The 13,277-nt window shown below is 43.7% G+C and overlaps 1 protein-coding gene across 2 annotated transcripts; it reads right to left on the bottom strand.

Annotated features, from left to right (window-relative positions):
• Nucleotides 1–419: 419 nt before the first annotated feature.
• Nucleotides 420–12,822, bottom strand: tasorb (transcription activation suppressor b). 2 transcript variants are annotated; one of them, XM_088368991.1, is made up of 23 exons: nucleotides 12,378–12,822; nucleotides 11,208–11,353; nucleotides 10,949–11,041; nucleotides 10,139–10,211; nucleotides 9,960–10,051; nucleotides 9,750–9,884; nucleotides 9,558–9,682; nucleotides 9,444–9,475; nucleotides 8,631–8,736; nucleotides 7,570–7,673; nucleotides 7,328–7,437; nucleotides 6,781–6,853; nucleotides 6,578–6,652; nucleotides 5,527–6,354; nucleotides 4,899–5,209; nucleotides 4,704–4,806; nucleotides 3,688–4,547; nucleotides 3,293–3,415; nucleotides 3,022–3,181; nucleotides 2,844–2,952; nucleotides 2,572–2,750; nucleotides 2,326–2,460; nucleotides 420–2,196 (listed from the first exon to the last, which is right to left on the bottom strand). In XM_088368991.1, the coding sequence occupies exons 1-23, from the start codon at nucleotides 12,676–12,678 to the stop codon at nucleotides 935–937; spliced, it is 5,535 nt and encodes a 1,844-aa protein (XP_088225117.1). In that variant the 5' UTR covers nucleotides 12,679–12,822; the 3' UTR covers nucleotides 420–934. The 2 variants fall into 2 exon arrangements, with proteins under 2 accessions (XP_088225117.1, XP_088225119.1); XM_088368993.1 differs by having other exon boundaries at nucleotides 420–2,193.
• Between the last annotated feature and the right edge of the window lie 455 nt (nucleotides 12,823–13,277).

The following is a 13,277-nucleotide window of genomic DNA, read 5'->3' as shown; positions in this document are numbered from 1 at the left end:
GCGATGTGTCTTCCCCCGCCGAAAAGGACTGGGATGGAGTAAATATCTGTTTTAAATATTACTAAAATAAAAGCTATCAAATAATTGGAGTTGGTTTAGATAATTATTTTCCCAAGAACGCTCACCTATTTTCTTTAATAGCGAAATGGCGCCATCTGGCGTACTTTATGGAAAACTAAATTGAGGCTTTACAAGTCAGTTTAAAAAAAAAAAAAAAAAAAACTCCAAACTACCCTCAACTCAATAATAGTACAGATGTGACCAACTTAGGGCTGGGGAAAAAGATTTGTTATTTCATTTGAGCAATTTGTAGAAGATATTGGAATTAGTAGAATGGCACATACAACATTCTATCTACATCTCAGTCCAGTCAGAAATATAGCATTCACACTGGCATAAGAACATCAAGACCACTGTGATTTACTGTTCAGTATACAGTATTTTTAATGGTTTCTTTAACACCATTTTCACCCAACCAATATTTGAAATGTTTTATTTCACAGAATTTAGGACAACCAAATGCATAATAGGGAAAAAAAACTAAGCAAGTGAAATGGTAGTCAATTAAATAAAAAAATATCTTCTTCCTTTGTCCATAAACAGTTTTGAAAGCAGAATAAACAGAAATTACAAGGTAAATTCAGAGAAGCTGAAAGGCCAATAGCATTTGTTGGCAAATATAAATATAGTGGTTTGAACTGCACGTCTTAACAGTTCACAAGGAAAGTGTGCATACCATACAGTCTACACGACAGTAGGACACTCGGCACTGCCTGTATCAATTCTTTATTAATGTAGAAAACCAGGATCCTTATTTACCAATTCAAATAATAAAGTTTATGACAAGGAAATATAGATATATATATACATTCAGCCAGTTCTAATAGTCTCTGGAGTATGACGTTTGTGTTACCCCTTGAAACAACTTGATTGTCTACTCAGGGGCATAATTGTGAGAGTACGTGTAGTCCGTGTAGTAATTTTGCGTCCCACCTCTGCCTGGTGGGTAACCCCAAGAGCAAGGACCCCCTCCAGGCCCATCTGGCCGTTCATGCCCTCGCCCCAGTCCTGGTCGTGGCCAAAGTCCACCCGGAGGAACTCCTCTGCCCCGAAACAGCCCAGGACCCATAGGACCCCTCATAGGGCCATGATTCATGGGCACAGGCATCCTGCCACCTACATTGCCATAGCCCATTCGGCACATTTGCTGCGGAGGAAATTTAGGTCTGACTCCTGAGGCACCTCTGGTAGCTACTGTGGGAACACCCACATTAGCTCCAGGTTTGTCAGTGCAATTTACTTGAGTCCTGCCACTCGGACAAGTGGCCTTGCCGCCGCTGGGGATTTCCCCACTCTTTGGCTGTACAGTGGGGTCAACCGGGCCAGGCGGAACCGCAACCTGATTGCTTGCCGTTGGAAATGTGCCAGGCCCCGACGGCCCCCAGTTCCCCTCCCCGGCTCCGCTGAGCGTCCTATCCGCATGTTGTGCTGGGGTACAACTAGTATTGATGTTCGGAATGCCAGTCATGTAACTTTGCTTGACTGTGTCATTGTTGTCTAAATACGGGAGGGAGGGGGTAAGCGGAGGAGTTCCGGAAACTCCAGTTGCTGTGGGGTCCGTGCCATACGTGTGACCGAGCATCATGAGGTGAGGCGGGGGAGGTGGTTTGACCTCTAACGGAAGGATGGCTAGATTGGCGAGAGGTCCCACTGAGGTGTTGACAATAGGGGGGGGCGTCGTGGTTGGCACGGTTGCCGGGGGGCGATACTCTTGTTCTTGGTTGCCGCTGCACGGCGAGGCGGGATAGGCCGGGGAGGCCGCGTAACTGGATGAGCCGGTGTAGGATGACCACGACGAAGACGGACACAAGAAACTCTGGTGGGGATTGACAGGAAAACCTCCAGGAGATGTGCTTCCCAGATCTGCTGACCCGATGCCCAACTGATTTGTAGCTTTGAACTGAGAGATGGCAGTTTTGAGAGCGCTGTAGTCGGCCTGCGGCGGCGTTTCATCAGGGGTGGCCTGCTGGTCGGGGAGCGGTGGACGGAACTCTTCCATGTTTGGGAGGGGCGGCTGTGGCGGCATCACCGCGTCCACTTTGGGGTTCTCTTCTTTGCCATCGACGACGGCGGCCGTCTCACCATCATCGGAGTCTAATGACATGTCCTCCTCTCCCTCACACTCATCATTCACTACTGAGAAGACAGGAGGAGGTCAAAATTAAAAGAGAGAAAAAAAGAATCAAGGTGATTCAGATGCATATCTAAACAATACAGCAAACGCTTAGGCAAAGACGGGACACTGCTCTTGATGGAAGTACCCACCAGTAGAGGGGGGCGTTGGCAGCTCATTTTGACTGATAGAACCAATCAGGCTGTGGAAAGCACTCATAATATCGTCAATGCTCGCTATCATTATTCCATTCCTGGAATACTGCAGGAACATCTCAAAGGGCCTCTCTGGAAAAACCAAACCAAAAAAAAAATTCACAGAAAATTCACCAAAATATTTTCTGGGCCTCATCCACAATACATATTCAAATATTTGAGTTCAAATCAAAATGAAGCTACCTGTGATGAAAATAAGATGCCGTTGTTGTGTATGCTGAGCTTGCAGCTTTATCAGGCAGTCGAGATCGGGAGCCTGGCGCGACTGGGCGTCGCACTCGTGGTATGGAAGGAACTCGACAAGGTGCTTCTTTTGATAAGATGTCAGAAGGTTGAGTAGCCCCATCGCGTTGGTGTTCAACCTATGTCATGATACAAAAAAAGTCAACTTCCATAATGTTCTTCTTGTTTCAAAGCTCACAGCCCAAGAAGTGCATCCCTAAGCTCAAACTGACCGGCCCATTTCCTTAAGCTTCTTCTGTGACTTGCAGTGAACCTTCCACTGCCAGGGCTGCTCAGGTGTGCTTTGCTCCTCCAAGAACTTCAGCAATGCCTGCAAGCGATCTGAGAGACAAAAATATTGAGTTATTCACTGAACTTTACAAAAAGAACAAATGAAGAACAAGGACTAACCCTGTGTGATGAGGTCGGGATTAAGGACAAACTCATCGGACACCAGGAAACCACCAGACACAAACAGCTCATTGTAGGTGTGGTTCTTGACATCGTCCAGAGTGTCAACACCAGCGAAGCTCACTGAAGGCAATTTCTTCAAAGACACCAGTGCCGGAATCTACAAGTTAAGAGGAACATTTGGGTGTGGAAATAAAGTCACGTCAGTGCTGAATGCGACCTAAAAAAGGGGGTCATACACGCAGCTGAGACCACCAAGACGTAATATTACCTTGTGCACGTGTGCAGCAATGTGCTCATTCTGAATGATGATAAGTAGTTTGTCGAGACTGCTGCTGTTTTCCAGAAACATCTGCGGGGTGCACTCGTTGTTGCCAAGACTTTTCAAGTATTCCTTCAGGACAAACAGGAACATAATCATTTGCTAATTGGAACTGTAGCAACATGCAAGCGATGGCCAGCATACAAAACCATCACACAGACGGCACATTTGCAATGTTGAACTGTCTTTGTTCGTGTGATGTTGGATGTGTTAATTGCAGTGACTCTCGAGGCATGGCACGAGTACCGCTAGTGGGACGCAGGGTGCCTTTAGCGGTCCATGAAAGTCGTTTTACACCGCATTTGCTGTATGCACTGTGTTGCTTTCATAAGAAAGAGTTGTACCTTTATCTCCTTGCAGACAGTGCTCTCTTCGCCCTCATCCCCGGAATGGATGTAGAACTTGACTGTATTCTTGGTGACGTCCTTGAAGATCTCCACTAAGCTGCTGAAAACTTCTGGTTTGAGCTGACCGATGAGGCTGCCCGTCATTAGACCCGCCGTACCGATGCCGTTGGCAGTGCAGGCACTTTCAACCGTGCCGGAGGACGTCGCAGAGGTGGGCTTTTGGGATTTTGCTGTTGCTTCTGGGGGGATCTGGGAGGGAGAATAAGCCTCTTCTACAATCTCTGCTGGAACAGGATCTGATTTTGCCATGCCTTCTGTTGCCTCTTTTGCAGGACTTTGATTGCTACTCTGAGATGAGTTGGGGTTCACCAGGGGTTGGGCTACTTCAGGTTTGGAAGACGTTTGCACGGATGATGGCACTGATAAATCTGGAATCGCCTCAGCCGGCTCCGGGGAAGGGGCCTTGGGTAAAACCGGTGGGACCGGGACCAACTTTTCCATCTGCTCACTAAGTGCTTTGACATGCTCCTGCACGGACACAGGAGTGACGTGATCTATGACCAAGGGTGAGAAACTGATCCTATGCTGCAAGGAATTGGACAGAGGTAGTCTTGGAGGTAGCTGCACGGTGTAAGTGACGCAATGACTCCGCATGATGTTTTTAATGTCCGAAGTGAGGCTGTACATTTCCTGGTTGAGTATGGTGTCCAAGCTGATAGAGGGCCTGGAAGGAACTTCCTCTGCTAATGATAACACCAGGGCTTCCTTTTTCACATCAAGCGTGGAGGGCATCTTCGGCTCGAGGCTTTCTATCGCCACAGCCTCTGGCTCAGGTTCAGGTAAGGATTGTGGCTTTTCTGAAAGAGAGCAAATTGGAAAACGTTTTTCAAGGATGCATGCAAAGCACAACTTGTTTTATCTCAAAGAAATTATGGTGGCAATCAGAGAAACAAACTGTGTCGATGTCCCAGTATTTATGGACCGTACTGTGAATCCAATAATTGACACTATACCTTCATTTGTGGGTATGGCAGAGGTTGTGCTGGCTGAGGCTTGAGCTTGGTCCACTGGAGAGCCTGTGCTAAAACTACTTCCAGGGCTACAGTCCATATCCTCCTAAAAAGAGCATACGCATCAGTAGTTGACATGATTTACAAAAGCATGCGCTGTAGGGTAACAAATGTCAAAATCAACAGTTCCCATCTTACCTCCGTGTAGTTCGTCTGGGATGCAGGCTCACTTTGCTTGCTAAAATCGGAGGCTGGTACAGCCTGTTCCAACTTTTCAGGACCCGTTGACTGCTCACCATGGTTTGATTTCACAGATATTGATCCCTGAGCGACGGCTTTGTTGAGAGTGGAGAGCAGTATCTTGAGGAGACGCTGGGTCTCGTGAACTGCTGTTGTATTGGTGTTGCCACAAGCCCTCAAGTCAGTGTCATAGATACCCATGCTTTCCATTACTCTGGTCAGATTTTCACTGTGGCCGCCGTCTTCTACCGTCTCCTCCGCTGGTGCCCCTATTAATAAAGATATCATAAAATATCCCTGTCCACACAAAACCACTAGTATAACTAGAAATTATGTAGACCATAGGTACTGTCCAGACAATGGCCAGAAAATAAACAAAAGTCTGAGTCTGCTGTGCAAAAATCGAATACCTTGTGTGGACTGACGACAAAGTTAAGTTTCTGTTGCATGTCACTTACCACTCGGAGACAAACACACACACAAAAACAATGTCGCTCTTTTGACAGACTGTTGTGAAATTAATGATTCTCCTTGGCCAATGAGGCAAAAAGGACACAAGACATTTTCATCACAGAGCTTTCCTTACCCCGGCTGGGTTCGCCGTTGCTCAAAAGATCTGTGCGTTGATGTTTGTTCTTGTCTCCTCGTTCATCACCTTCAAACTTTCTCTTGAGGTTATTGGACTCAACGGCTCCATCTTGCTTTTGCCTACCAGGGTCCTTAACTAGTGTTCTCTTGTGGAGTTGGATTAGTTTCAATAACTGCCTCATCTTGTCTTTATCGTAGTTGCCCTGTGACAGCGGCACCTTTGGTGGCTGTGTCTGTGCCTGAGGCTGGATCTGGGGCTGGGATTCAGTGAGGGACTCGTGGTGCAACTGGGCACCATTTGCATGGGCAACTACTGGTCCCTGTCTGTTGGCGTCTGTGGCCGGTTTCTCCTGCGCGAGTCGTTCTGGTGGTGGCTTTTCTGACAATCTCTCAGAGCGGTCAGAACCACCCCAGTCAGAAACAGGACTGTATTCTGCAGAGACTGGGGCAGCGACAGGTGTGGGGTTGCTTATCTGTTCAATGATGTCCTTCGCCTTGTTCATGGGAAATGTGTAGTTCGATGAGTTGTGAATGTAAGTCCGCAGCATGGCTTCCATGTTCCCTTTGGGCCTGGGTAAAGGAACCGTATATGGCCTGTCATCCACATGATATTTGTAGTCAGGCAAAATGAATGGCCGCACTCTTCCAGAGTCGACGCGACTTAAATAGTCCGTGGCTTGTCGCTCCACACCGGAACTCGGGTCTTTGCCTGGATTTGGGCGTAGTGTAAAAAAGGCGTAATGCAAGGCAGGGATGAACCGTTCCAAAGGTTGAAAAATGGCATGTGGTTCTGCTGCCAATGCCTCTGACTTTGATAGTCGGGACGCTGCGAAAGACAAAAACAAAAATTATTAGGCATAATATCAAGCTATAGTTTATATTGTTCTGACTAAAACTTTGAAGAAGACTGTACCTAAACAGCCCTGAAATAACCTTTTACTACATTAGACAACACAATCCTCAATCAAGATTTTTGCATTCCATTACTTTGCCAGAGCTTCCCCCAGATGCTCACATGAAATGGAAATAAATGACAGTGAATAACTCACAATACTTGAAAACCGCCCTTGACTCATGAAAGAGGAATATTGCTTGCAGGCTCTTTTCAACCCGCGCTCGCCGTTCTGCAAAATAAACGGACATTTTTAAAAGTGCAATCCTCAATGGAGGTAACAAGTAGGAGGCAAACGGAAAGTAGAGAAATGTGAGATAAAACATAAAATACAATAAAAAAAGAAAGGCTTTCTGGCACCTTTGGACTCCACCATCTGTGCTGAAGACAACAGGAAGAGAAAGCCCCGGTCATACAGGGACTTCACTAGCACCTACAAAAGAGGGCAGACACAAGGGTTTATATATTATTAAAAAAAAAAAAAAAAAAAAAGCAAGATTAAATATTTGTGTGATCCTGTTATTTTTCTTTGCGCCATTTTGCGTCTTCCTTCACAATCATGCCATGTTTTTGTGATTCAATCTTAAAAAAAGAACAATCCAGTGCATATTTCTGCATGTGCAGCCTTAAAACTCCATACAAGGTCACACTTTCTCTGTCTTTCGTTTGATGTGAGGTGCTCAATCGCTTGAAGACTGTGACTTATATTTTTACTTTAGGCCGCATCGCTCGGTGTGCAGCGAGCTTACAATGGCACAAATTAAATACCGCAGTAAAAAATCTAGAACTACAGTGTTTCCTGCATTGGATTTTTTTGCTTTAAAAGAGAGGTTGATAAAAAATCCTCATCATTTTGGCAGTTCAACTTTGTGATTTGCAACATTACATGTAGAAAAGGGTGACTCACCATCCGGTCTTTCTCCAGTTTGTTTATTAGTGCTACCAGACTGCCACTGGTCGGTTTTCCTTTTCCTTCTATAACCTCAAAAAGGCTGCATGACATTCCATACTTCACCACTACAACAAATGGAAACACATTGGGAAATGCAAAGTAATTATCTTTGAGTCACATGATTGATCAAATTTGCTCAAACAGCTAGCTAGCACTCATCATTCCATGTTATTTTTGCACAATCTGTGCTGGCTGACCTTCCCGTGATGCACTGTAGGTGTCCCAAGAGAAGAGCACAGCAGGAATCTTTCTCTTCACCTGCTCAAGCTGCATGCCTTGATTCACTTCAAGTTTCTCCGGACTGTTGAAGAACAAGCAATTCAATTTTACCAGTATAAGTGTTAGTAGCCTAAACCCGAGGTCTAAATAATACCTAGATGTGTTAAAAATGTATTAATTGACAACTAATTTAATAATCAGGTAATTGTTTGGAGCCACTGTTTAACTTAAAATTGTCTCAATAGTGTTTTTTTTTCACCTTCTTGGTGTAATTATGCTCTGATTTCTGTAGTCATTTATGAAAACAGACTGATTTATCGCTGTGTATAATCAAAATAAAACCTTTGCAAACATCTACTTTGGTGAGTACATCAATCCAATTCAAGTGATATTGTTTAATTATTGTTTAGCTGGGTTTTTTAATCATTGCAATCATTGTTAATACCAAATTAACAATGATTAGTTAATTATGAGTAATTGGGGGAAATGATTTTGTTATACATTTGAATGCAAAACAACATTTTATTTGATTATTCAATTCATCAATGAACTAATTGATAGAATCAACTTTTAAAAAATATTTTTGATTTATTTGACAGCGTGAATAAATGCCCTTCCAGGGATGAACCAGCCCTTTGATTGCGTGACATTGTTTAACGATCACCATGGATACAGCGAGTGCAAATGACTATCGCATTCCATAATGCAAAGCAGAAGACATGTTGCATTATGGGATGGCTGTCTCCATGATGTACATTAATAGCACTGTATGGAAAAATACTGAGGCACTGGGAAGTTATTTCCTATAAAAAGTGTTGATACTTCATAATAAGTGTTTTCATATATTCGTATATTGTAGTATTTAGTGTGTATTTATTCTCTTTTTGTGAACTATTTATTTTTAACTACACCGTGATAAAAATAAAGTAAATACATTGTCATTTTACAACTAGAACAGAGTAATTGATTTTACATAAATTTCGAAAGAAGACATTTCTGGATGATATCAATTTGTAAAGAAACGTTCTTGTATACTCACAGTTTGAAAGGTAGATAGGCCCGTGAGGATGATCGTAAACGGACTGGAAATAACTCTTGGCCCTTGGTAACCAGTGGACCACTCCACACAGAATAGCAGCGCCGCACTGAAATTGCATCAAATGCACGTTGCCATTTGAAAAAAATAAAATAAATTCAACATCTAGTGAAAGCAGATTAAAAGCTCAATAGAACTTTTGTCTCAAACAGTACAAAACAGGGCTGTGCATTACATTGATTGCATGGCTTTAAGCAATAGACATTAACCTAACACATGTGACCTCAACATTGTAACATTAACAGGAGCCGCAGGACAACATCTTCTCTAGACATGCAAGTTCGATTGCTTTAGCAGCTGCAAACCTCAAGGAAGCTACTGAGTCACCCAGTTAGCCTAGATTATTTCTTCTTAACCTAAAGGGTGAAGAAAAATAAGGGAGCAAGGTCATAATCAAAGAGGATTTGCTTCATCCGCAAGTGTACCATTTCGATTTAAAAAAAGGTAACCTTAAAGCCGACATTTCCGTAAAATTCAAAAGCTACAAAACTTTTAAAAGACTTTAAGACATGTTAATGCCAATTAAGGCCTTGCTTTTAGATTTATGGATTTTTTTGAAGGATGTGCGTTAGAAGTGTGCAGCTGCTGTCTGGACTGAACATTCTTAATCTATTCTATTCCGTCTAAGTTTCAGAGAAATATAATAAAGTGTGGTCTCCCCTGGTCTTGTATGACAAACTTAGAACACTAACATAGAACAAAAAGTAGTTATGCGTTGCTGAGTCTAATACCAATTCACGAATATAAACATTTTACCTCGACTTCCTTCTGAAGAAACAACACCAAGCCTATCAAACAGAGAATCACAAAGCCTGTTAAGAGACAAAAAACTCCCAGGGGAGATGTTACAGATGTCAAGGAATGCTTTACCTGTGTGTCGCTAAAGAAGTGGCTGCAGCATCCTTGCCCTTGTACTGAAAGGAAACCACAGCATAGGGGAACACTTGCCTGGGCCGTGTTTTGATTTCTTCAAATGCAAACTCGAAAAAATATTGCTGGAGACAAAAAGGCAGTCGTGTTAAAAGTCGGAAAACGGAGTCTTTCAATTGATGAAGTTTATACCTGGGTGAGCTCAAACGCTCTGTAAGACAGCAACGATGTAACCCGATTGGCACTTTTGGACAAATGACAGTCAAACTTGGTTGTCGGTTCCTTTGCGTTGTTTGGCATGTTCTCGTGGATGTGCTTTACTCTTCCCTGAAAGGACCAAACAACAAGTCAGATTTGGGATCCTGAGAAGGTCGAGACGTACGCTAAAAATGAAATACGTACCCTCATAACTTTAAAAATGATCATGTCTCCAGCTGAACCAATTTCAAACGGATTGATTTGTAATAAATCAGAGAATTTGGAGAGATATACACCTACAATGGAAAAGGAATTGGATCGAGAATTATTTTTTCACAAATGCAATAAAGCAGGCATCTTATTAATGCAGTCACATTACTTACCCATTGATGCATTTCCTACTGTTGTTATCTTTGAGTGTCCAACAGACAAACCCTTCTCACAGATCCATTGAAGCTAAAACATTCAAGGGGACATTTATGCCATGAGACCACAGCAATGACTTTCATAATTTATGGCTGTAAAGTCACCCCATACTGAAACAGTACCGCAGCAGCAAACCACACATCAATAAAAGCAGTCATAAAAATAACATTTCGGATAACAAGTTAGCATTGACTTTCGTTCAACCAAATGAGGTGGCTTGGTTTACAGCTTTGGTGCTTAAATATTTAGTTCTTCCTCCTTGTTCGAGGTGTCAAATTCATAGTGACCCTCAAGCGGGTGTAGCAATGTATTGCAGACTAAACTTTAGTCTTCCATTGCTGCCTTAAGCCTGTACTTCACTGAGGTTTGCTGTGCACATGGTGGTTGTTGAGTTTTGCCAGGGTTCGTTCAAGGTCGCAAAGACATTCAGACAGTTTTAATGGTCAAACTGTTGGCAAACGTCTGGCAAACGTTTTGCAAAGTTGAACGAACCCCAGCGAAAAAACTAAGAAAACATTCGCTATGCACACGTGCAAATTTTCCTCGCTCTGCGAGATACGGGCAGTTAGCCACCATGTTTGTTCATGTGGAGGGCCTCAAAGCCTAAATTAAGTATTCTATAATCTACTATGGCGCAGAACAGAAATACCAGTGCTTGTTTATCATCCGAAAAGGAAGATGTAAAGCTCTAAATCATAGCAACAAAAACATCCCTTGTCCACTTTGCAGCCTCTGATACATAAACAAGGATCTGCAGCCAAAATCACCTTGGATTTTTCCGGATACAAGAAACAGTACGATTCTGTCAGTTCTTGTTCCGTGCGTCCTTCTTGCTTCATCTCTCTCCTCTTCTCGATGAACTGAAACACAGTCGAGAGAAGGTTAAATCGGAACATCACACAATGCACATAATAAATCTGACAAAAAGACCACCATGGATTACGAGGTCACAAAATAATCCCTTCTGTCCACACTGCTGTTAAAACACATTGTTACAGTGAAACCTGATCTGAAATATGGACCAACCTCCTTCTCCAGAAGCTCATTGTGAATGAGCCTGGCTTTGCAGTAGGAGAATGTTCCTCTCGATGACGCATCCAGATAAAAAGAGGAGATGAGCTTCACAAGGTTGTCAAACTCACGGCTGTCGGGTGGCAGAACCTGGTACAAGCCTGTGCACACAAATGGAGGTTATGTGGATTAACACGGCGCTATTGCAGTCAAGAGGTGGAATCTTCTACAAAACACTTCATTTGAACATTTGTTTCATGGAAATCTTGTTCAACACAACTAGCAGGTCACAAAGAGTGAAGTGAGTAATGTGCAGTAAACAAGCAACCTTCCATCTTGATGTTCAAAGAGAATGTCCCAATACAATCGACAATTGTAACACAGAATCACAGAGGGCTTAAAGATAGACCACCCAAACATACAAAAAGGTAAAACACTAGATTTGATGTTAGCATTACTGTTCTGCGTAGAAACAGTCAAAGGCAAACAATAAGATTTTCATTTTCTTGCACAATAAGTGACCATTTCATACACGACGGGATAAATTGGGGAAGTATGGCTGCATTGATGAAGCCTTCTTCTGTGTACAGTACACACAAAGAGCTGATGATTCACAGGAAGCTTTGTGACCACTACAGCCTATGGGGTTACTTTGCCCTTTCAAATTTAGGGAGATCTGGGTTGGGAATGTGTGTTGGACTCTTTGATGAAAAACTGGGATCCCCATTTTGATTATGTGGCAATACTTGCAGTGCTGTTATGGGAAGGTTAACTCAAACCGAGCAATGGTGTCATTGTCAATGTTTGACCTTCGCAGTTGCATTATTAACCCTCGACGGGTCAAGAAGGCTGGTTAAAGTTAAACAAACCGAAGAAAGTGGGTTGGGTAACTTGGAATGGCAGTTTTCCAAAAGAAACTTTTGAGGCAGGTTGACAGCAACGCTGCTCGTCTTCACTGGAGACACACAGGCCGCCAATTTAATGGTGAACCAAGCCACAACCAATTGTGTATGTGTGCGTGTGTGTATTTCACTGCAAAAGTACGCTTTCGATCCAGGACGACTAGCATTTTGTCAGTTACCGCGGGTAGTGGGCTAGTTAGCAGGCTAGCAACATGCAGCAGCAAAAGTAGCGGCGGCAGCAACTCTACACGCTCTGTTCCAACTAGCAGCGATATGGCAACACCTTTTCGTTCTTTCTTCCTCGGGATTTGAAAAGGCTTCCGAGGCCGCTCTTCGCTTCGTCTCTGGCCCGGCGTGGGGGAGCCGCTCCAGCTCCGGGCGTCTGAATGCACGCTGTTATGCCGCTCGGAAGGATCTTGCTCGGGTATTACAGAGTCTCCATAGCCAGGCTGATCGCCATTTTGGTTGGCTGTGGCCGTGGTGGCGGCTGAAGTCTTCTGGGGCTCGCCACCTTCCTGGTGTAGGCTGCCCGTATCGGAGCAATCCGACTCCCTTTTCCCCATCGGACTGGGGTTTAGGGCCATTTTCAGGGCGCCGTGCACGACTTAGGGCGATGCAACGTAAGCCTGTAATGAATACGAGCCGCTTGTCTCACACATATACGCCGCTCCTCAGCCTGCCACCGCCATTGTGAAAATGACGTCGACGTTCTTCTCCACTGCATTACGCCAGCGTCACCGTGTTTACATACCAGCAAATCTGCGCCATCTAACGTCAGAAAGAAGAAGTGCGGAATGCAATGACAGTTGAGACAAGAGTCAAGTTTATGGGCCTGCCACCGATATTCAGTCCGATTCATTAATCTTTGTCGAGGGCCTCCTGGGTCATCATTTGCAGTGACAAACAAAAACAAGAGAAGCAAAGAAGCAATACATTGGCTAGAAGACCATTTTAAAAATACAAATAACACAGATATTAAGGTGTGTGACATTGGAGCCAGTTTTACCATTAGAAAAAATAAATGTGAATAACCCATTTGTTGCCAGCCTGAGCGCTTTTTTTTCTTAGAGGAGCATCGGGTCTTTACCTTTACCTTTATGTGATGACACAGACGAAGGGCTCCATCTGCTGGGGAAAATGAGACCAGCGGTTACTTGCTGCACTTATACTACCTGCACCAACA

This window comes from Syngnathus floridae, chromosome 2 (genome assembly GCF_059516105.1).
Source record: "Syngnathus floridae isolate MCC-2025c chromosome 2, RoL_Sflo_1.0, whole genome shotgun sequence".
In the NCBI taxonomy this organism is placed as follows: Eukaryota; Metazoa; Chordata; class Actinopteri; order Syngnathiformes; family Syngnathidae; genus Syngnathus; species Syngnathus floridae.
This window is presented reverse-complemented; position numbering and strand designations above follow the sequence as displayed.

What these genes read in the sequence shown, in the direction of transcription:
- tasorb (XM_088368991.1), bottom strand. Translation starts at nt 12,678, where the DNA reads ATGGCCCTAAACCCCAGTCCGATGGGGAAAAGGGAGTCGGATTGCTCC. An exon ending in ACTTCTTTAGCGACACACAG is followed by an intron (nt 9,476 to 9,557) that starts GTAAAGCATTCC and finishes TCTGTTTGATAG; the next exon opens with GCTTGGTGTTGTTTCTTCAG. An exon ending in TTCTTCAGAAGGAAGTCGAG is followed by an intron (nt 8,737 to 9,443) that starts GTAAAATGTTTA and finishes ATGCAATTTCAG; the next exon opens with TGCGGCGCTGCTATTCTGTG.